This window comes from Oncorhynchus kisutch, linkage group LG2 (genome assembly GCF_002021735.2).
Source record: "Oncorhynchus kisutch isolate 150728-3 linkage group LG2, Okis_V2, whole genome shotgun sequence".
Lineage (NCBI taxonomy): Eukaryota > Metazoa > Chordata > Actinopteri > Salmoniformes > Salmonidae > Oncorhynchus > Oncorhynchus kisutch.
This window is the reverse complement of record NC_034175.2, coordinates 36,454,242-36,478,991: the sequence shown is the minus strand read 5'-3', so window position 1 is coordinate 36,478,991 and position 24,750 is coordinate 36,454,242. Positions and strand designations below refer to the sequence as shown.

The window sequence follows — 24,750 nt, the reverse complement described above, 5'->3', positions numbered from 1 at the left end:
CGTAACGAAAACCGAAACAGCCCTATCTGGTGCAAACACAGAGACAGGAACAATCACCCACAAACACACAGTGAAACCCAGGCTACCTAAATATGGTTCCCAATCAGAGACAATGACTAACACCTGCCTCTGATTGAGAACCATATCAGGCCAGACATAGAAATAGACAAACTAGACATGAAACATAGAATGCCCACTCAACTCACACCCTGACCAACCAAAACATAGACACTGTATCACAACTCCAGTGGGTCAGAAGTTTACATACGCTAAATTGACTCTGCCTTTAAACAGCATGGAAAGGAGTCGCACAACATGGGAAAACATGGATCTAATTCTTTCTCCATGAGAATGTCATCTTGAGTTGGTTTTCGGTTCTCCAACCCTTGTTTTGGGGTGCAGCAGGGTCTGGACTGGTGAAGATATTTTGTCCCGATATTTTCCTGGTGTTTTCTTGAGCAGCTCTAACTGTATTTTCTGTATTAACAGCTGTTATCTCTTTATATCCCCGTACACACTCCGTTTGTATAACTGATGTACAACATATTTGACAAAATAGTGGTGATCCAATGGATGGTTTTTGTCTGCACAAAAGGTTTTACACAACCGTCGTGGAAACTCTGCACAATGGTTGTGTAAAAAATGTTACGCTGACAATTTGTTGTATCACAACCATTGTGTTAAATGTGTGTCTCATCTCTCACAAAACATGGGTAAATTACTGCCACAAGCCCTTTTTACTGAGCTTTACAGGCTATTAGGTAACCTATGCCTTGTACTGAAAACATTTATTTTTGTATTTTTTTCCCCTTGAGGGAAAATCAGTTTGGGAGTAACATGGTATTTCCAGCCCCTTCAGCAAGTCCCTCATATTCACTTTTTGTGCATCTATCTGACTTCTATCCAAGATTGTGCTTTCTTACCCTGTTACCAATGACTACAGATGACTACAGTTCCTTTGGGGTAAGTAAAACAGAATATAGAAGGTTTAGCAAAACATATCATTTTTGTTTTGCATAGTGCAGCATCTGCATTGGTTAAACTGGAAGACTTCAAAGATCATGTTAGATGCAGATCATAAATCTCCCCAGCCAGAACCCCCATCTCCCTTGGATCATGGTCGTATAAAACTGCCCCAGTTGCAGATTCAAGCCCATGAAGTCCTGCTACTCCCACTGCCTCTCTCTCCATCTCTCATTCTTTTGCCACTATCCAAATTGGCCATGTGCTCCCCTCCCTCTCGCCACTCATCCATCTCTCCCCCACTTTCTCCCACAGCTCTCGTTCTTTCTCACCCTCTCCTAACTCTAGCCTTAGTTTTTTCTCTCTATTTCCAATCTCCCACATCCTCTTGGCCCTTCACAGTCCCGGTCTTAGCATACCCTATGACTCACCGTCCCACATGGAAACAGTTTCACTTCGGATGTGCATGGCCTTTTTTCTGGTTAATTAAAAATAAATCAAAACCCTCCACTCAGGCACCGTGCGTTCAGAGGCTTGCTCCTCTCATATAGTTTTTACACACAGAGGGAGCGCGAGAGAGAGGTAGAGATTTACTATATCTCGGCACTGCTCATTCGGTACCTGTAAAAAGTGGGAAAATGGCTCTATGACAGTTGATCAGTCACAGTACAAACATTTTGGGGCTACCTTAACTCAGATCAGAGGGAAGAGTGCCCCCCACTGGCCATCAAATATGACCTCAAACAGCAACTTGATTATCCTCTCATCCAAGCACTAACCAGACCAGCCCTGTGTATCCTCAACAACTGGACAGCAGTGAAGTGGAGGCTGGGCCTGGCTAGTGCTTGGATGGGAATCCTGAAGAATAATCAAGTTGCTGTTTGACCTCATTTCCTCAGGTAAGCTGGTAAGTACAGGACTGTGTTGCTGCCAGTTTTTTCACCTCTAAAAATATATTTAAAAAACACAATCACCAGAGTCAAATAGTGCCATATATCCCCTTAAATACTATTTACATTGAGTCAATAATCTGAATGAACATTACCATCACAGGTATTCATGCAGGAACTTGGCCAAAGACGACTTAGCCAAAGCTGAATGTGTTTATGATGTTTAATCTGCTTTATTCTTCTAAATAAATATGCATAAAGCCATATTAAAGTTATGAGGGGTGGTGTGTTGTTTACACCTTGCTGTGCCTCTTGATATCTATATATACAGTACTAGTCAAAAGTTTGGCCAAATCTTCTCATCCAAGGGGGTTTCTGGATTTTTACTATTTTCTACATTGTTGAATAATAGAGAAGACATCAAAACTATGAAATAACACACATGGAATCATGTAGTAACCAAAAAAGTGTTAAACAAATCAAAATAGATTTCAGATTTTAGATTCTTCAAAGTAGCCATCCTTTGCCTTGATGACAGCTTTGCACACTCTTGGCATTCTGTCAACCAGCTTCACCTGGAATGCTTTTCCAACATATGCTGAGCACTTGTTGGCTGCTTTTCCTTCCCTCTGCAGTCCAATTCATGTCAGGTGATTGTGGAGGCCAGGTCATCTGATGCAGCAATCCATCACTCTCCTACTTGGCCAAATAGCCCTTTCACAGCCTGGCCTGGAGGTGTGTTGGGTTATTGTCCTATTGAAAAACAAATAATAGGCCCACTAAGCGCAAACCAGATGGGATGGCGTTTCGCTGCAGAATGCTGTGGTAGCCACACTGGTTAAGTGTGCCTTGAATTCTAAATAAATCACTGACAGTGTCACCAGCAAAGCACCCCCACACCATCACATATCCTCCTCTGTGATTCATGGTGGGAACCACGCATACGGAGATCATCCGTTCACCTACTCTGCATTTCACAAAGATACGGAGGTTGACATCACAAATTTAGACTCATCAGACCAAAGAACAGATTTCCACTGATTTCATGTCCATTGCTCGTGTTTCTTTGGTCTAAGCAAGTCTCTTATTGTTATTGGTGTCCTTTAGTAGTCGTTTCTTTGCAGCAATTTGACCATGAAGGCCTGATTCACGCAGTCTCCTCTGAACAGTTGATGTTGAGATGTGTCAGTTAATTGAACTCTGTGAAGCACTTATTTGGCCTGCAATTTCTTAGGTGCAGTTAACTCTAATGAACTTATCCTCTGCAGCAGAGGTAACTGGGTCTTACTTTCCTGTGACGGTCCTCAAGAGAGCCAGTTTCATCATAGCGCTTGATGGTTTTTGCAACTGCACTTGAAGAAACTTTCAAAGTTCTTTAAATTTTCCAGATTTACTGACCTTCATGTCTTAAAGTAATGATGGACTGTCATTTCTCTTTGCTTATTTGAGTTGTTCTTGCCATAATATGAACTTGGTCTTTTACCAAATAGGGCTATCTTCTGTATACCAACCCTACCTTGTCACAACACAACTGATTGGCTCAAACGCATTAAGAAGGAAAGAAATTCCACAAATGAACTTTTAACAAGGCACACTTAATAATTTAAATGCATTCCAGGTGACTACCTCATGAAGCTGGTTGAGAGAATGCCAAAAGTGTGCAAAGCTGTCCAAGGCAAAGGGTGGCTACTTTGAAGAATCTCAAATATAACAAATATTTTGATTAGTTTAACACTTTTATTCGTTACTACATGATTCCATGTGTTATTTCAAAGTTTTGATGTCTTCACTATTATTCCACAATGTAGAAAATAGTACAAATAAATATATATATATATAACCATTGATTATTGAAGAATACAACTTATAAATGCCTTAAACTAAGCTTATAACTGTCACATTCCATGAAAACTCAAAATATAAGCTTGTTTTCTCCAATGTTTGTAAACATTGTAAATTTAAACAAACACTGTATAGCCTCATAACATGGTTAAAACAATATTGTTGATATCATGGATGGTCAGTCGTTGCATCTATAGCTCTATTAATCTGAGTGGGTTACATTTCTCCAGGCCCGTCCCTCAGCTTTTTACCAAAACAGAGCCTGGGCGCGTCCGTTCTGTTTTGCCCTTTAAACAGCTGCAAGATATCAAAGTCTCACCAACAAAAGGTAAACAATAGGCCTAAACAATAGGCCTATAGCAAATGCAGCATACGGCATTCAATTTTCATATGTAAATATCACTTTTCAGTAGTGCTCAAAGCATGCCATTCCATTAGCGCAGCATTTACTTTTCAACTTGAATCAATGAGCCCAATCAGTCCTCCATGACAACAAAATCATAAACAGAGTAGGGCTGGCTAATAAGTCCTTAGTTTTGAGGTTATGCTCAGGTAAAACAATTTGGCTAATCTAGTCTTCCATATTTCCAAATCCTAGTCTTGAAGATCAAGGGGTATAACATTTATTGGAATGACTGGAATTCTGATAGACTTTGGTAGAGAGATATACTTTAATCGTTTTATTATATGTAGTAGAAAGTGATATGTTAGAAGAAGCCTACATAACCAACCCAAATGTAACTTTTAAATGTAATATTGCCAGCTATGTACATTTTAGCATTGATTTATCCTGCAATAGATGTCGTTCAATTGGTAACATACATTTTTGTCTTCTTTTAATGTATCTTAAGGGGTAAGAAATCTAAAAGTAACTGAATGTAATCAGATTCCGTTACTGAATTTGGGTATTCCAAAAGTTACGTTACTGATTACATTTTTGGACGGGTAACTAACGGATTACATTTAGAAAGTAACCTAACCAACACTGGGAATAGGTAGTTGACTGGAGATTAGTATGTGTGGAGGTTAGTGTGTTATGTGTTTTGAGCTATAGGGGAAAAAATGGCTGGCAGGTATTTTGTGCATGTCCGTGACTTATAGACAATGACACTGAAACATATGATTGGTTTGAAAAGGAGTCTTTATTGTAACTCTTCAAGGTATAGCCAAGAATCCTGAAACAAAAGAGCATATGTTGGTGAGAGATACGCATTCCGTTTGCCAACATTACTTTGACATAAGGCACTTAAGTCGAGTGTTTGTTGTATACACCAGTAACTAAAATTATGTAACTTGTTAACCATGTTTCTACCGTGTATAAAGCTGCCCGTTTAAACGTACATGCTCTAGCAATGTGAAATAGATAAAAAATAATGTTGTTAGAGAATACTCATAATTTAACCTACCTGATGTGTTTGTTTGAAGCTCTGCGCTGTTTGTTTATTAAAATGGCGGTGTGCATGACACGTATTGGTCTGCGAGTCATTATGGGACATTTATAGGTTGATGGGAATAACCAAAGTGATGAATTATCCCGGGGTGAATTACTTCATGAATGTGTATTGTATGTCTTAAAGAAGTTATGGCATGTTATTGAAGTGTGCATTTATGTAAAACTGTTGTTTATGAAGTTATATATCCATGGGAAATTATGCATTTATGGTAGAAATGTGTTTTGGGGCTATCATGATGGAACATTCCTAGCAGGAAGGGAGTTCGTGGAGAGAGTGCTTAGGCGCTCAATTGGCCTTTGCCTGTGGGGAGAGCAGGTAACAGATTGGCTAGAGTAGAGCCATACCGAAGTTTTGTTATAGGCAGAGTTGTTGCCTGAATAGTTCATACTGAGAATACATTTGTTTTATTCTAGTGTTTATGTCAATGTCATGTTTTGTCATTTTCTGTACAAAGTGTATTGGCCAATTCTACCGGCACATTAACATTGTAAATAAAAGTATCTAAGAGAGGTGAGCACCAGAACATCCTCCCTGTCTCCACACTTGTATGATCTGCAGTGTCGGCTTATCCTTCACAGTCTTGACTGTCCTCGGGTCCATTCGGAACGGGTCGACTTTTTGGACGTGTGAAGACATCTGAACTCTTAAACTGTGTCCTCACGTCAAAGCCTCTCCCCCAGCAGCTTCGCAACATCGTCATGTCTTTCAGGTTTCCAGTATGATATTATGTTGCAGTAAAGCTGGGCTGGCCCATCAATACTTATCACATTACGACACAAAAAGGCTATCGAACAGGGTATAATTTATGAGAGGCCCAGGAGTACACTGGGAATAGTGAGTTGAACAGATGGTATTTTTTACGGTCAGTGTGGCGGTTATTGTGTGATGCTGTTGCATCCCCCAGCTGGGTGCATTGGTAGTGGATTAGGTGTGTGTGTGTGTCCCCCCCCCCTGGATTGGAAATTCAATCCAGTCATGTTTTAATAAGTCTGTCCAGACTCCTGTCATCAATGCACAATTTTCTCTATGTAATCTTTCAGCTGTCACAGCTGTACCCCATTGTAAGCAGCCAAAAATCAAAAAGAACAACTCAGTTTAATTTGGGCCCCAAGCTGCTGTTTGTCTGACATTGATTCCAAAGGCCTAGGTTGCACCTGTTGATATTGAGTCTCAGAAATCATTCATGTTAAAGTCCCATGCCATTTTAACGGTTGTCACAGTGATAACGCTGAGCTCCATTGCAAATACTTTCCAGCGAGTGTAATGACTGTAGGCATAACATTGTGATAGGACTGTGCTTCCCCATGACCACAGCTGCTAAACCTCTATATAAGCCTACTAAGAAACTAAATGAAAAAAGGAAGAACATGGATAACAGCAACTCAGAAAATAAGGATGTTAAAATTCAAAGCTAAAAAAAGCATGTTCACAAAGGGGTATTATATTTGCATTAGTTCCATGTGGGAAGAATTAGCAGTTAACTGTTGATTCTTTTCATTTTAATGTGGTGTGCAATGGCTTCATGTGAGAAGTGTAACAGTAATTATTTTGTCCCATGTCAAAGTCTCCTCTGTTCATCATTACAAGCATATTAAGGCGTCATTACATGCATATTAAGGTAAGTAATTACTTGTCGTTGGAAAAATGGTAAGTTGTTCACACATTCATGGTACAGTCAGCTTGATCTCGAACCCCTCAAACGACCCTCTTTGTCGACCCTCTCTGTCACCAAGTTCAAATATAGTGATGCTTCCTTGCCCAATATAACTTCATGGCTGGCCCCGTGTGGATGACGAGTGCTGTTGATATGCATGTCAGACTGACCAGGCAGTAACAGATTCTCTGAATAGTGACATGGTCCAGTTACCACCATCTCAGCCTCAGGCACTGTATGCGCTGAATGACACTGGCACACCATAGCCAGGCCCATGTGTTGTGGCCAAACACTTTAGGAATATGCTAAACTTTAAATACACATGCGTTTATCAAATTAGGATTCAGTCTAAAGTGCATGTATACAGCAGGTCAAAGACATAAGAATCAGAAATCTGAGCTTCCGACCATGATATTGCGGGTTAATCACTTACACTCTGAATGGGGCTAAATTGAAATGTTTTTTACAAAGGGAATATGCAAACCATATGCATAAGCATGGTAGTAATTGAAAGGGAACAATTTGGAGATTATTGGAAAATTATGAGACCAAAGTTGAGGACACAACATTTCACCTGACACAAAACTGAACCTAAAACAGTACACTTGATTTTATGTGCATTTTACATTTACTGTACTTTTCAGCACATTTGTTGATAACGAAATCTGAAAATACATTGAGTAACATAACAATATTCCGGGACAATGTGTGGTAGATGCAACATGACACAAATAAAATCACAAGGGTTTGAGTGAGAGGACTAATTGACGTCTTCAAGTGGCTACACCTCTCCAAAGTGTGCACAGTTCCTATGTAAATTCAATGCACTTTTATGACTCAAAGGAGTCTTCAACTGCTTTTGTGAGCTCTCCTAGCTGTGCCGTTGAGAAAGCAGCGCAAGCACACTTGTAGTTGTTTCGTTTGGAACAACCCTTCATCCCCGTCATCACACAACTACTGACTGTTGTTGTTTACGCAATCCAAAATTGGCCCATAAAAATTGCAATCTGGGTCAGGTGGGCATAATTTGAAAACTTGTTCTATTGCCAACCTGACAAGCTAAGTCATAAAATATGATCTTACAGTGTTAGGCTTTCACAGGGCAATTCAGAGAAACATTGTAATTTTGGTACACATTGAAAGGAGTTATATACTAAAGACAAACATTGGCAGTAGAATGGCCTTACTGAAGTGACTTTCAATGTGGCACCACCATAGAATGCCACCTTTGCAACAAGTCCTGCTAGAGCTGCCCCGGTCAACTGTAAGTGCTATTATTGTGATGTGGAAACGTCTAGGAGCAACAACGGCTCAGTCGTGAAGTGGTAGGCTACACAAGCTCACAGAACGGGACCACCGAGTACTGAAGCGCATAAAAATCGTCTGTCCTCGGTTGCAACACTCACTAACGAGTTCCAAACTGCCTCTGGAAAACTGTTCGTTGAGCGCTTCATGAAATGGGTTTCCACGGCCGAGCAGCCACACACAAGCCTAAGATCATCATGTGCAATACCAAGCGTCAGTTGGAGTGGTGTAAAGCTCGCCGTCACTGGATTCTGGAAAATCGCTCTCTGGAGTGATGAATCACTCTTCACTATCTGGCAGTCAGAGGGACAAATCTGGGTTTGGCGGAAGCCAGGAGAACGCTACCTGCCACAATTCATACTGCCAACTGTAAAGTTAGGGTGAGGAGGAATAATGGTCTGGGCTGCTTTTCATGGTTCAGGCTAGGCCCTTAGTTCCAGTGAATGCTACAGCATACAATGACATTCTAGACGATTCTGTGCTTCCAACTTTGTGGCAACAGTTTGGGGAAGGCCCTTTCCTGTTTCAGCATGACAACGCCCCGTTCACAAAGCGAGGTCCATACAGAAATGGTTTGTCGAGATCAGTGTCGAAGAACTTGGCCTTCACAGAGCCCTAACCTCAACCTCATCGAACACCTTTGGGATGAATTAGAACGCCGACTGCGAGCCAGGCCTAATCGCTCAACATCAGTGCCCAACCTCACTAATGCTCGTGGCTGAATGGAAGCAAGTCCCCGCAGTAATGTTCCAACATCTAGCGGAAAGCCTTCCCAGAGGAGTGGATGCTGTTATAGCAGCAAATGGGGGACCAACTCCATATTAATGTCCATGATTTTGGAATGAGATATTTGACTTGCAGTTATCCACATAGTTTTGCTCATGTAGTGTATGTTTATAACCTCATACATAACCGAATATTAACTCCTGCAAAATTAAGCATTTCTTGCAGTAGAATGATACAACAAAATGTAAACTTTGACTTGGAAACAGGAGTGGATATTTTAATATTATTTTTTGTATCTTGAGAGAATTTGAACCATTTAAAATATGCATCCAGGTTGAACTGAAATCTTATCAGAAACATGTTGGATTGTTTTCACTGCTTTTAATTTCCTTCAAACTGGTCAGATTGATATACATTTTGAACAGAAAATCTTAAAAAAATGTTTTATTGCATTTACCCCTCCGGTCCCTAAACCTCTCCTGCAGGAGAGAAGCAGATATGGAAGAAAACTTTACAGAAGTCAACTAGATTGAAGCGTTCACCGATTTACGACATTCTGGTGAACAAGTGTTTATTTAGTCTTCTAGGGCAGTAATGACAGAAGAGAAGCTGCATGCATATAATTATAGAAAAGTTGACGAACAAATAGCCTACCAAAATGTTGGAAATTATTAGTAAAAAAAATCTTGCACCCCGTCCAATTTTCGGCCTATTTGCGGGTTAGAGTCTGATGCGGGACTTCTCACATAGTTGGGCGGCTGCGGGCAAATAAATTCTTCCAACGTGCGCATGAAAATAGTACATTTCTTACAGAAATGACATTAAATTAACTACTACAATCATTGAGACTGCCACTTCGTAAAGACGCAGTAAAGTCGCAGTCATTTACTAAGGATTGCCCAACAACAGAGTTAGTGGGCGTACGAACTGAATCGTAAGTCTGAGGCCCATCTTTCTGAAAACATGGTGTCTCGCTCCCAGAGACATGACCACAATCATGCACAAGGGGGGTGAGCTTGAGGTCCTGCATGTGTGTCTGTGTGTGTGTGTGTGTGTATATGGTGCGTGTGTGTATGGTGCGTGTGTCCATCTAAGCTCTGGAAGATGGGCGTTCTGGAGTCCTCCTCACGGCAGACAAACGGGGCTGAAGGGAATTGATCAGTTCTCAAGGAAAGCCACGTAGTCAGTGAGTCTGGCCAGTTGCTGCTCGTTTGGAACCAGCGAGACAGGGGGAGGATCTGTTTGGGAGAGAGAGTGAGTGAGTAAGAGGGGGATTCCTCATAGAGCCAAGTCTTCCACCATGTAGCATCCCCCACCGGTGTGTGTGTGTGTGTGGTTAGAGGACAGGGGACATGCTCCAATTCAAAGACTAAGCAGCACGGTACATCTATTCTCACTGCAATGCTGGGGAAACATGAGTTGCACATCTGGACATGAGTGATCTCTCTCGTTTTACAACTGTTTTCTAGTGTGCACAAATTAATGCACCCCAGAAGTTTAGCTTCCCATGCACAGCCAATACATTAGAATATAGTCCTTTTTTGGGCAAAAACCCATTCGGATTGGCTTAGTCTGGCTACGAAGTGGGTAGACCTATGCCCTGCCAGGCCCACCCATGGCTTAAATTGTTGCATGTTGCATTTATATTTTTGTTCAGTGTAGGTGGAAAGGAATTAATCGAGGGGCTGATGCATCGAGTCAGACGGACATATGTGCCACAGATGCTTAACATGATGGCCCGCTGATTAGAGAGAGAGGCTGTTACATGGCCCCAGACACAGCCCACAAAATGTCTCAAGCCAGAATGATTAACAAGCCACCCACTGGGCTTGTAGACTGTTAGGATTGGATAGAGAAGATCTGAGGAGAGGGGGAAGAGGAGGGAAGGGAGGAGGACAGGGATAGGAACAGCGATTGAGCGTGGGTGTGTGAGGGTAAAGAAGTGAATGAAAGAACACAGGAAAAAGAAGAGTGGGGAGAGTAGGAGCACATGGTGTGAGAGAAATAGAGGGATATTTGATGTTGCTCTTTCATGAGACATGTGTTTTCCCAGTTACACAGGGACAGAATGTCTTACAGGCCAGCCAAAGGAAAGAACACCAATATGAGGGAAAAAATGTGAGGAGAAAAATAAATGAAAGCCCACGAATACAGAAAGACAGAGGACAGAAAGGGAAAGGCAATGAGGAGGACTGGAGTCAGTGTCTGAGCCAATTATGAATGACCCCAAAATTCACAGCTCTGGATCCGGATCTCTCTCTCTCTCCCTCTCACACACACACGGTTAAAGCGAGCATAGGGGGGATTGAAAGTCTAGTGAAATGTGCTATCAGCACAGAAAGAGGGCGTGATTGGGCAGAGTTGGAAAAGAGACTAGGGCATGATAAACAGCCGAGTGATGGGAGAAAAGAGAAGAGCAACAGCTCCACCTACCTGGTTTCTGGGGCATTACCATCCTGGTGGCAGGATTTGCCTGCCAGCCCTGGCTCACCACCCCTGTGGAAAGGAGGGAAAGAAACCAGAGAGGAGCGGTGGGTAGAGAATAGGAGGGGGAAAGAAACGGAAAAAGAGATGAAAAGGGAATAGTTTGATGACTATTTTCCGGTCTTTCAACTCTAGAAAAGTACTAACCATCTTCATCCCCGCCTGCATGAACAATTTAGCTTTATCTGCCTCTACTGATAAAAATGAGTTTATATCATTTCATGAAGAGATAAAGGATATACAGTAACAGTTAAAAGTTTGGACACACTCATTCAAGGGTTTTTTGTAATTTTGTACTATTTTCTACATTGTAGAATAATAGTGAAGACATCAAAACTATGAAAAACACATATGGAATCATGTAGTAACCAAAAAAGTGTTAAAAAAAGGTTAAACAAATCAAAGTAGCCACCCTTTGACAGCTTGGCACACTTGTCATTTTCTCAACCAGCTTCATGAGGAATGCTTTTCCAACAGTCTTGAAGGAGTTTCCACATATGTTGAGAACTTGTTGGCTGCTTTTCCTTCACTCTGAGGTCCAACTCATCCCAAACCATCTCAATTGGGTTGAGGTCGGGTGATTGTGGAGGCCAGGTCATCTGATGCAGCACCATCACTCCCCTCCTTGGTCAAATAGCATGGAGGTGTGTTTGTTGAAAAAGAAATGATAAGCCCCACAAAGCACAAACCAGATGGGATGGCGTATCGCTGTAGAATGCTGTGGTAGCCATGCTGGTTAAGCGTGCCTTGAATTCTAAATAAAATCACAGTGTCACCAGCAAAGCATCCCCACACCATCACACCTGCTTCACGGTGGGAACCACACATACGGAGATCATCCGTTCACATACTCTGCTTCTCACAAAGATAAGTTGGAATAAACATTTAGAAATTTGGAGTCATTAGACCAAAGAACAGATTTCCACTGTTCTAATGTCCATTGCTCGTGTTTCTTGGCCCAAGCAAGTCTCTTCTTCTTATTGGTGTGGTTTCTTTGGAGCAATTCAACCATGAAGGCCTGATTCACGCAGTCTCCTCTCAACAGTTGATGATGATATGTGTCTGTTACTTGAACTCTGTGAAGCATTTATTTGGGCTGCAATCTGGGTCTTCCTTTCCTGTGTTGGTCCTCACGAGAGCCAGTTTCATCATAGCGCTTGATGGTTTTTGCGACTGCACTTTAAGAAAAATTCTTTATGAAAAATTCCAGATTGACTGACCTTCTTGCCATAATATGGACTTGGTTGTTTTGTTATCTTCTGTATACCAACCCTACCTTGTCACAACACAACTGATTGTCTCAAATGCATTTTTTATTTTTTTATTTCACCAGGTAGGCTAGTTGAGAACAAGTTCTCATTTGTAACTGCGACCTGGCCAAGATAAAGCATAGCAATTCGACACATACAACAACACAGAGTTACACATGGAACAAACAAAACATACAGTCAATAATACAGTAGAACAAAATAATACAAAAAGTCTATATACAGTGAGTGCAAATGAGGTAAGTTAAGGCAATAAATAGGCCATGGTGGCGAAGTAATTACAATATAGCAATTAAACACTGGAATGATAGATGTGCAGAAGATCAATGTGGAGGTAGAGATGCTGGGGTGCAAAGGAGCAAGATAAATAAATAAATACAGTATGGGGATTAGGTAGGTAGATAGATGGGCTGTTTGCAGATGGGTTATGTACAGGTGCAGTGATCTGTGAGCTGCTCTCACAGCTGGTGCGCTTTTCTAGCGCAGGCGTTCCTCTAGCGGAACCCCTCGACAACATTCCGCTGAAAAGGCAGCGTGCGAAATTCTAAAATATTTTTCATGCAACTTTCACACATTAACAAGTCCAATACAGCAAATGAAAGATACAAATCTTGTTAATCTACCCATCGTGTCCGATTTCAAAAATGATTTACAGCGAAAGCACAACATATGATTATGTGAGGTCATAGCCAAGTCAAAAACACAGCCATTTTTCCAGCCAAAGATAGGAGTCACAAAAAGCTGAAATATAGATCAAATGAATCACTAACCTTTGATGATCTTCATCAGATGACACTCATAGGACATCATGTTACACAATACATGTATGTTCTGTTCGATAATGTGCATGTTTATATCCAAAAATCTCAGTTTACATTGATGCCTTATGTGCAGTGATGTTTTGATTCCAAAATATCCAGTGATTTTGCAGAAATACTCATAATAAACATTGATAGAAGATACAAGTGTTATTCACAGAATTAAAGATAGCGGTTGCATTAAGGGGAAGTCTATGTCAGATTTCAAAAAAACTTTACAGAAAAAGCATAATCTGAGAACAGAGCTCAAAACAGCCAGAGGAATATCCGCCATTTTGGAATCAACAAAGTTAGAAACAAGACCATAAATACTCAGAAGGCACTCCCAGGAATCCCAGTTTGACAATAAATGACTGATTTGTTCCATAAAGTTCATCATTTATGTCCAAATAGCCACTTGTTGTTAGCGTGTTCAGCCCAGTAATCTATCTTCATGAGGCGTGAGCACTTTGTCCAGACAAAAACTTGAAAAGTTCCGTTACAGGACGTAGAAACAAGTCAAACGAAGTATGGAATCAATCTTTAGGATGTTTTTAACATAAAACATCAATAAGGTTCCAACCGGAGAATTCCTATGTCTGAAGAAAAGCACTGGAACGAGAGCTAACTCTGTCGGGAGCGCGCGTCATGAGCCTGAGTCACTGCCAGACCACTGACTCAAACAGGTCTCATGAGCCCCTCCTTTATAGTAGAATCCTCAAACCAGTTTCTAAAGACGGTTGACATCTAGTGGAAGCCGTAGGAAGTGCTATTTGACTCCATAGACGCTGTGTTTTCGGTAAGCCAAGCTTTGAAAAACTACAAACCTCAGATATTCCACATCCTGGTTGGATTTTTCTCAGGTTTTCGCCTGCCATATGAGTTCTGTTATACTCACAGACATCACTCCAAAAGTTTTAGAAACTTCAGAGTGTTTTCTATCCAATACTAATAATAATATGCATATATTAGCATCTGGGACAGAGTAGGAGGCAGTTCACTCTGGGCACACTATTCATTCAAAAGTGAAAATGCTGCCCCCTATCCCAAAAAGGTTACCGTAATTGCTGGACTATTAAGCGCACCTGAATATAAACCGCACCCACTGAATTATTAAAAAATATGTATTTTGTACATAAATAAGCCGCACATGTGTATAAGCCGCAGGTGCCTACTGGTACATTGAAACAAATTTACTTTACACAGCCTTTAAACGAAACACGGCTTGTAACAAAAATTAAACAGTGGCCTACCAAGAAAGTCATTGGTCACTATCTTCCTCCTCCTGTGCACTGAAACCACTGAAGCCATCTCCTTTGGTGTTGGAGTTGAATAGCCTCAGAATTGCTTCGTCCGATGTTGGATCGTTTTCATTGTCGCTCTCGTCACTTTCATCCGGTAGCAAATACCCCGCTGAGCTCATGCTGCCCCTTCAACACGCAGCAGTCCAGCCTTTCGAAACCCGTTGATGATAGTGGATTTTTTGACAATGCTCCACGCTGTCAGGACCCAATGGCAGACTTGACCATAAGTTGCTCTTCGCATGCGGCCCGTTTTAGTGAAGGATTTCTCCCCACTTGTCATCCAAGCCTCCCACTGAACAAGGAGCGCCACCTTAAATGCACGATTTACACTGATGTCGAGTGGCTGCAAATACTTTGGGCCATCTGCTTTTCGTCCCTCTGAAAGCTGTTGTCTTTTTGCACTGAGTCAGTTCCTCACGCTGCTTTCCAACGTCTTATCATCGACTCATTAAGGCCAAGCTCCCGTGCAGCAGCTCTATTTCCTTTTCCAACAGCCAGATCGATCGCCTTCAACTTGAAAGCTGCATCATATGCATTTCTCCGTGTCTTTGCCATGATGAGGGTGACAAAATTACTACCGTAATCATAAAGATGGGAAGTTTGAGCGCGCTCGATTTACGTCACATTATGTGACGGTGCTCAGTTTTTTGGCGGCATGAATCTTGTGAAAGCGGGAAAAATCCATAAATTAGCCGCGTCATTGTATAAACCGCGAGGTTCAAAGCGTGGGAATAAAGTAGCGGCTTATAGTCCGGAAATTACGGTAATGTGAGTCTGGAAGGAGAGTTTACAGTTTAACCAGACACCCAGGTATTTGTAGTTGTCCACATATTCTAAGTCAGAGCTGTCCAGAGTAGTGATGCTGGACGGGCGAGCAGGTACGGGCAGTGATCGATTGAATAGCATGCATTTAGTTTTACTTGCGTTTAAGAGCAGTTGGAGGCCACGGAAGGAGAGTTGTATGGCATTGAAGCTCATCTGCAGGTTAGTTAACACAGTGTCCAAAGAGGGACCAGAAGTATACAAAATGGTGTCGTCTGCGTAGAGGTGGATCAGAGAATCACCAGCAGCAAGAGCAACATCATTGATGTTTACAGAGAAGAGAGTCGGCCCGAGAATTGAACCCTGTGGCACACCCATAGAGACTGCCAGAGGTCCGGACAACAGGCCCTCCGATTTGACACACTTGAACCCTATCAGATAAGTAGTTGGTGAACCAGGCGAGGCAATCATTTGAGAAACCAAGGCTGCCGAGTCTGCCAATAAGAATGTGGTGATTGACAGAGTCGAAAGCCTTGGCCAGGTCGATGAATACGGCTGCACAGGAATGTCTCTTATCGATGGCGGTTATGATGTCGTTTAGGACCTTGGGCGTGGCTGAGGTGCACCCATGACCAGCTCTGAAACCAGATTGCACAGCGGAGAAAGTACGGTGGGATTCGAAATGGTCGGTAATCTGTTTGTTAACTTGGCTTTCGAAGACCTTAGAAAGACAGGGTAGGATAGATATAGGTCTGTAGCAGGGTCTAGAGTGTCACCACCTTTAAAGAGGGGGATGACCACGGCAGCTTTCCAATCTTTGGGAATCTCAGACGATACGAAAGTGAGGTTGAACAGGCTAGTGATAGGGGTTGCAACAATTTCGGCAGATAATTTTAGAAAGAGAGGGTCCAGATTGTCTAGCCCGGCTGATTTGTACTGGTCCAGATTTTGCAGCTCTTTCAGAACATCAGCTATCAGGGAAATTCCACAAATGAACTTTTAACAAGGCACGCCTGCTAATTGAAATGCATTAAAAGGTGACTACCTCATGAAGCTGGTTGAGAGAATGCCAAAGGTGTGCAAAGCTGTCATCAAGGCAAAGGGTGGCCACGTTGAAGAATCTCAAATATAAAATATATTTTGATTTGTTTAACACTTTTTTGCTTACTACATGACTCTATATATGTGTTATTTCATAGTTTATGTCTTCACTATTATTCTACAATATTGAAAATAGTAGAGATAACAAAAAACCCTTGAATGCATAGGTGTGTCCAAACTCTTGACTGGTAATGTACATAACTATGGTATATGACTGTGTTATTGATCCAGTAGCCAGGTGGGTAGTGAGGGAAAATTAGGTTTTTGCACTGCAGCTGCTTACCCTTCACGGCTTCCTCCACAGAGTAGCCCACAAAGGCGGCAAAGTCTTCTGCCGTGATGGAGGTGTACGCCTGGGCCACCAGGCCATAGGCCCTCCTACGTGTGGTCTCTGTGGAAGAAAAGATAGGTACATGCATGTTTGAAAGACTGAGATATCTCATGTAACAAAATCAAATAACGCTTAATGTAAACAGCAAAACGTGGAGTCCTGCCCCATGTTCAAAAAGCTATGTTCTTGTACTACTCATGTAGCAGTGCTGATAACCATTTGGCTATACACAGACTGGAAAAATATCAAGTGAAATAGGCCTGGGGTGCAAGGCGGAGGTAAGATTTGAGTATGATTTGATTCCGAGTTAACTGCTCCTTATGACAACATTGAAAAAACAATATTGCCTCACAGCTGACAGCAAACCAGACATTAGCTTACACCTTTGGTGGATTTTGTTGCTGCCCTGACAGCTTCGATAAACAAGCCCCAAGTTAATTGGCCTTCACACTTTATTGCCTGGCAACAGTCTGTGTACAAACAACAAACCTTCATTCGCTACAACAGCGTTAGCGGCGATAACAAGTGGAATGAGTAAAGACAGCTGCGAGGACAGTGAGGCCCCCCCCCCTTCTCCTCCCCCAAAGAGTGTCCTGTTATGAATGTGGTTTCATTTTCTGAACGGAAGCGACATTTGGTGTTAACTGCAGGCACTTAAGGGGAAAATGAAAACAACTTTAAATGGAATCTGAACGCATGATTTAAGAGAGCCAGTAAAGTACTTGTGAACCTGACGAACTAAGCTGTAGTGTATGTATGTGTGCGTGTGTGTTGTCAAGCCTCTTCCTAATGAACACACTGTTCATCTGAGGACTACACCTGCGCAAAAAAATTATGAGAAAACCAACAGCCATGGCTTCGGCCCAGAAAAAAAAAAAACAAGGAAAATCAACTGATATCCTTTCAACCACATTATGTAGCCTACTGTATATGGCACATTTGAGAGCCAGAGCATTATCAACTTCTGTGCCTTAGTATATTTGAAAAGGGTTGACTGGTCCTGTATATTGTTGACCTACAAAATACCCAACATGCACCACAGTATCAATTCAAAAAAGGATGTCGGGGACTATTAGCACATAGTAGAAGCCATTGAACCAGGTCACCGCAAGAAGATTTTTGTAACATGGTCCTCTCAGCAGTCCTCTCATTCCACTATTTTTGTCGCAGCTCGCTGACCGATAGGACGCTAGCCAAAGATGACTCATGACAGGTGGCCCGGGCCCCTACAGCGCTTCAGAAAGGAGTTTGCAATTGCTGAGAAATACGGTCTATGACATGAGTGGGATGGTGCTTCATGGATGAGAAACATGACCCCCACTTGCCTTTCACTGACACTCCAGAGCCTGTTTCACACCCTCTCACATAAAAAAGAAATAGCCCCAAATCTGTCGTTCTGCACCTGAACAGGCAGTTAACCCACTGTTCCCAGGCCGTCATTGAAAATAAGAATGTGTTCTTAACTGACTTGCCTGGTTAAATAAAGGTAAAATAAAATAAATAAATACAAATAGCCAGTAATGGCTAGCCACAGAGGACTCTCTGCCCTTCACTGACACTCCAGGGCCTGTCATTTCACACCCTCTCGCATTTTAAAAATAGCCCCCCACTCTTCATTATCAAAGGCTAGCCACTAAGGACTTGCAATGGCTTTTATTTTTTTATGCTAGTACTTGCCAAGTGAGCGCAACAACATATTGGGGCAACTCCCGAAGGACAGTTCTCTTGTGAAATATTTTGTTTTGAACTTCAAACTTATTTTCTGCTTCATTTTCTGAATGAAGCAGAAATGAATGGCAATTTTGGAATAGTTGGAATCTAAAACAAAGGCAAATCTGCTTGAGTCATTTGAAACACCCTTTATTTCAGATCTGTTGAAATATTCTCTTGCCAGTTTAGAGTACAAAATAATTTATCAATTTGATACAACCATAGGCATTCTAGATGTCAATGAGAAACTACAAATCAAAACTACTTTCCCATCTCAATCTTTACATGTGTTAAAGTATTCAAGTGTAAACAATCTGAGAGGATATTCAACCTAAAGTACATAACAAATAGATCAGAATAAATCTGATATGGAAATACAAAAGTATAAAAAAAACTATTATAGTTGACAAAAAGGCAAAGTTAAGAGTACAAAAAAAACAAAAATATTAAACTCAAAACTGGAGAAAGCCATGGTATCCAAGTCAATCAACTACGTATAAAAACATTAAAACTTTATTCCTAACTTCTCTTAATATCACTGAAACATTGCAACTAGAGTCCCTGCCAGGAACATTCAGGTTAAAAGAACCTTCAAAAGTAGTAAATAGTTTGTTCAGTTTGTATATTTTCCAGTTTCATCACTCCTCCTCTTCTTCGTCCCCTTCGGCATCCTCGAATGCATCGTCTTCGACCATTCCAAAGTCCATCTTGGCCAGGATGGCCTCCACATGCTCAGTGGACAGCGTGAAATGGTCCATCTTCTCAAAGCCCGGCTCGGGCCTCTCCTCGCCCAGGGAGATCTTGGCGGTGTCCTTGGTCTGTGTGATAAGGCCCTTGGAGGCCAGCAGGAACTCTGCGGCGCTGCTCTGCTCAAGGGCCCGCACCGCTGTGTCTGTCAGCTCTGATCCCACCTGCAGTCGCTCGCTGTAGTGCTGGGCCAGCACCCGCAACGCAGTCACCTTCTCGTCCTGCTCCTTGCCGATCTGTTCCAGCAGCAGGCCTTTGCGCTCCTCGAGCACTGCGTAGAGCAGGTCAAAGCGCTCGCCTAGGCTTTGCTTGGCACGCTGTGCGTTGTCCTGCACCGCCTGACATGTATCCTCCATCTGGTTGAGCAGGGCCTGAAGGCGCCCGTTGCCTGCCACTAGGGTGTCGATAGCGTTGCTCAGCTCGCCCTTCTGCACCTGGTAGACACTGGCCAGTGGTGACACCTCACAGTCCTTGTGCTGGCCAAACACCTTGCACATGGAGCAGGTGGGCATCTGGCAGGTCACACAGTAGATGTTGATCTTCTCCTCCTCGTGCTCCTGGCACATGGGTTCCTTGGAGTCCTTGGGCTTCAGTGGAGTCTCTGTGCTGTCTCCGCTGCCACTACCCCCGCCACCCTCCTGCTGTTGCTTGTAGATGTCAATGATGTTCTCCACCAGCAGGTTGCGCTGAAGTCCGTGAACGCCATGGCGGTCCAGGACCACCTCGAAGCGGCAGGTGGGGCAGCGGAAGACGCCACCCGAGAAGCGGTAGGGGTTGCGTGAGTCGTAGAGGTCACTGGCACAGCCACGGCACAGGTTGTGTTGGCAGGGCAGGATGACCACGGGCTTGGTGAACATCTCCAGGCAGATAGGGCAGCTCAGCTGCTTCTCCAGGCTCTCCATGGGGCTGGGTGGACGCACCAATGAGCCGGTCCTCTGGATGTCCATGTTGGAATAGGCTTCTCCTTAAATGTTGAGCTTGAAAATGTTTGCTTATTTTTCAACACAGCCTTCTCAAACTTCACAGTGGGTCATTGACAACTTTTATTCTTTCCCTATAGGCTTTAACAAGCCAATATCTTGAGGCTGAGGGCTGAGCCTCTTGCTTTGGTAGTTGATGCTTCAGAGTCCGCTGAAGTGCTGATATCTGTTCTGACTGGGGAATAGCAGCCCTGTCCTTTATACCAGCCCTTCACAGCCAGCGACACCTGATCCCTCCCACATAACAGGGCACACATTCCTCCCTGCTTGTTTGTCAGGCTCTTTTCTGAGAAAATAGCCCACACCCACCGGCTGCTGCATTCGTCACACTAGGAGCCATGTCCCTTTCCGCAGTGACAGAAATCTGACAGGGCCGGGGGTACACTCAGCAGAAATACACAGGGCCCCCACGTGACTGTCCCATGTGCTGTCCCAAAGCACCAGAGGAAGGTTTCCTTAAGGGTAAACAACATGCCCTGTAAAGTCAACGCACCTTTGACTGTGTTTACCAGTAACAACAAGCTGGTTTTCCAGGATTACTACAACAGAGCCAGTGTTGGCTTCATAAAGCAGACCACCTTCCTCGCGGTGTAGCCCACTTATCGCCTGTGGTCATATCTGAGCACTTCAGTGGATTGATCAAACTCCTATCGAGCATCCACAACACCTTCTGTGGTGCAGTCAAACCTACTGTTGATGTTTCATGCTCAAGACATGCATTGCACCATCAATCCTATAAATAGGTTACAAATATTTATTAAATGTGTTTTTCACCCCTTCTAAATATGTCTACTGACTAGAGTGTGTTGAATCCAACATGGTACTTGATAAACTGAACCAACAAAACAAGCTGAATAAAAAAAAATAATAATAAAAAAAAAATATATATATATGTATATATAAAAAAAAAAAATAATAATAATCGCTCCGACATTTAATTTAACTACTATTACGTAACATGAGCAGAAAGCTATAGCCTCTGGTCATGGAAATGTCTCACTGAGACGGTCTTGAAAAACTCTCCAGTGAATGTGAACCACATTCCATGACGTTGAAAAAAATAAAAAATAAAGAACAGTGAGCACCAGGGACAAGCTATTCTTAACCTTGCCCACATGCGTCACATAATGTGTGGGTCTACCAGGTTCCAGAAGTTAGAGGGGGTTACACATGGGGAGTGTGAGCAGAGAAGGTCATAGGCATTTCCATATGCCAATCTCCCATTTACCAAGGCAGGAGCTTACTGATGGATATTTTTAAAGTGATTTGAGAAGACTGGGAAAACGCCATCTTCTCCATCTAGGCTAATGTTTGTACCTCCACTGCCAATGACCTGGAACACAGTAATCAGTGACCAGGTTTCCAACAAAAACCTTTCATGTGCGTAAGGTACATGGTACAATTTTTTTTGCAATGGAGTCATGAGTGCATTCAGGTGCATGTCCAACAGCAAATGTTTTCCACAATAAACAAACATATGTTCAGAACAACCCAGCGTATGACGACATGCCATCTTGTAACCGTACATCTAACATAGTGATCAAACATTAACACTGTATATGACATGAGTTTTATGATTTGGAGATGTGAAGTGCACATTTGGACTCACAGTTGTTTGACTTGGTTGTATGACATCAAAACAGTATTTATTATAATCCTCAATGTCTCACCTTCCAAAATAGATCACATCATTTTAATTTACAGCATTTCCCACACTTTGACAACAAAAACATTTGCTAAACTTATGAGTGTAAAGGGCTAACTCAAAAGTGCTTTAGAGTCGATAACAGAAAGCAGTTAATCTATGACACATTGTCATGTTTTGAACAGTCATGTCACATGACCAGGATTTTTAACCTTCATTTCCACCATTTCTTTATATGTCAGATGGTCCAGCACCCTCAAACAATTGCTTTAATTTTTGGTTAAATTCTCATTTTGAGAAAAGGCTTAAAAAAGTTCAAATCTAGGTCATGAGACATAGTCCAAAATACAGGCCCTAGCCAGCACATACACCAGACATGTAAATAAGTGTAATGATTTGACGGTAGAGTTGAGATGCAAATGCTTGCAATGGTGTATAGCATCTAAATACTTGCATTGTTTACCAGACCACTGAGTATGGATAGAAGTAAACAGTTGACCAAAAAGAGATTTATAGTGCAGTCGGAAAGTATTCAGACCCCTTGACTTTTTTGAGATTGTTTCATCAAGGATCTCTCTGTACTTTGCTCCCATCGTCTTGCCTTGATCCTGACTAGTCTCCCAGTCCCTGCCACTGAAAAACATCTCCACAGCATGATGCTTCCACCACCATGCTTCACAGTAGAGATTGTGCCAGTTTTTGTCCAGACTACCGTCTGGCCACTCCACCATAAAGGTCTGATTGGTGGAGTGCTGCAGAGATGGTTGTCCTTCTGGAAGGTTCTCCCATCACCACATTGGAACTCTGGAGCCCTGTCAGAGTGATCATCGGATTCTTGGTTACCTCCTGACCAAGGCCCTTCTCCCCCAATTGTTCATTTTGCCAGCTCTAAGAAGTCTTTGTGGTTACAAACATCTTCCATTTAAGAATGATGGAAGCCAGTGTTCTTGGGGACCTTCAATGCTACAGACATTGTTCGGTACCATTCCCCAGATGTGTGCCTCGATACAATCCTGTCTCGGAGCTCTATGGACAATTCCTTCGACTTCATGGCATTGTTTTTGCTCTGACATGCACTTTCAAGTGTGGGACCTTATATAAACAGGTGTGTACCTTTCCAAATAATTTCCAATCAATTGAATTTACCACAACTTGCCCATCAAGTTGTAGAAACATCTCAAGGATGCTCAATGATAACAGGATGCACCTGAGTGTCTGAATACTTGAGGTATCCGTTTTTGGATCTTTAATACATTTGCAAACATTTCGAAAAACCTGTTTTCGCTTTGTCATTATGGGGTATTGTGTGTAGATTGAGGAAAAACGTTTTTATTTTATATGAATAAGGGTGTAATGTAACAAAATGTGGAAAGTGGAAGGGGTCTGAATACTTTCCGAATGCACTGTAAATGTCTTAAAATTTAAGTAATAGCAAAACAAACAAACTAAGAAATTATTAAAGTACGTAAAAAAGGTTCAAGTAAAACAAGTGTTTTAAATAAATCTGGGTGCAAAATATAAGTTTAAATCAAAGTAATGACAAAATATATATATATAAAAAAAAAGGTTAAGCAAAAAATAAACAAACAAGTATGTAACAAAAACTCTGAAAAGTTCAAAGGCATTGTGGTGTTGTCTGTTCAGGGTAACTACAGCCAATGATAACTGTTGTCTCTGTTGTCGCTGTATTGCCCTTGAGGTGGTGGAGGTCTGCGTACAGGAGTGCTGCTGTACGCTGGCTCATGGCCCTGCAGCAACAAAATCATTGATTGGGTCTGCGCATGGGCCTACAGAGGATGTGGCATCACCAACCAAACATAAAGTACAATAACACGTTATACTGACCAACACGTGCAAGAGGTTTTTTGGTGGCTCGAGGAGGGTTCCCCGAGCCAAGAGATGAGTTGTCTGGACTTGGGAGGTACACAGACCTCTCAGTTGGAACTGCAGCCAAGTTGAGTGTTGCAACTGCTGCTGGCCCAGGGTTGCTGCTTGGCCCTTCATCAGTCTGTGGGAGAGCAAGTGATAAGCAAAGTTACCAAACAGAATACATTTGCTATGAACAGTGACTTTTGTTAGCAAGCAGCTAGCAGTCAACAACATAAAGTAGTTGTGAAATAGCTAACTAGTTCCTAGTCATTACAATCATTTGGGTGAGAGTGAAAAGAAAAGTTTACAAACAGGCTAAGCAACAATCACTTATGTTATAAAACGTGAGCTTTGTTAGCAGGCAGCTAGCAGAAAATAACGTGAAGTAGTGATAATTTAGATTCATATAACTTATAGGTAGCTGGCTGGCTAATACATTAAGACAGTGTCCAGACTTATTTTGTTAGCTACAAGAACATAAAGCCAAAAAAAGTACTTGCCATATTCTTGCTCTTCTGCTTCAGTCACCCTGGACTCAATAATATGGCGAGGCATGGAGGCAGGTCATGTGCCAAGGAATTCGTCCAGTTCCCTGAAGAACGGACAGGTCTCCCGGCCACTATCACTCAGTCCATTATTGTCTTTCGTCATGTATATTTAATGTCTACGATTTTTGTCTGGCACTACTTCCGAACAATGGTGGCCATGTTCAAGCAACCACGTGGACATTCTCAATATAGATCTCTTTTTCTGTAACACGTTTCCAACCTCGCTAGAATCGGATTTTGCGACCAAATGGAAATCAGAAGCTTTGTTTCCGCAATGGACCAGGTCAATGAACTCTTGTTTGCCATGGTCTATAAAATGTACAAAACGGCAAGCATGATATGTACAAACAGCAAGCGCGAATGTAAAGTA

General features: G+C 42.2%; 1 protein-coding gene and 1 pseudogene across 3 annotated transcripts in view; both read right to left on the bottom strand.

Moving 5' to 3' along the window:
- Nucleotides 1–9,195: 9,195 nt before the first annotated feature.
- The window catches only part of cops8 (COP9 signalosome subunit 8), a 28,826-nt gene continuing 13,271 nt past the window's right edge, over nt 9,196–24,750 (bottom strand). For both annotated transcript variants that reach the window (XM_020453729.2, XM_020453738.2), the window contains exons 5-7: nt 16,834–16,941; nt 11,268–11,330; nt 9,196–10,072 (exon numbers count right to left, since the gene is read on the bottom strand). In XM_020453729.2, the coding sequence (XP_020309318.1) occupies nt 9,993–10,072; nt 11,268–11,330; nt 16,834–16,941 (251 nt within the window). In that variant the 3' untranslated portion in view covers nt 9,196–9,992. The remainder of the gene's footprint in view (nt 10,073–11,267; nt 11,331–16,833; nt 16,942–24,750) is intronic.
- LOC109865484 (E3 ubiquitin-protein ligase TRIM63 pseudogene) lies at nt 18,721–21,010 on the bottom strand (annotated as a pseudogene). The gene has a single exon (XR_002251571.2). The product of XR_002251571.2 is annotated as an E3 ubiquitin-protein ligase TRIM63 pseudogene (transcript).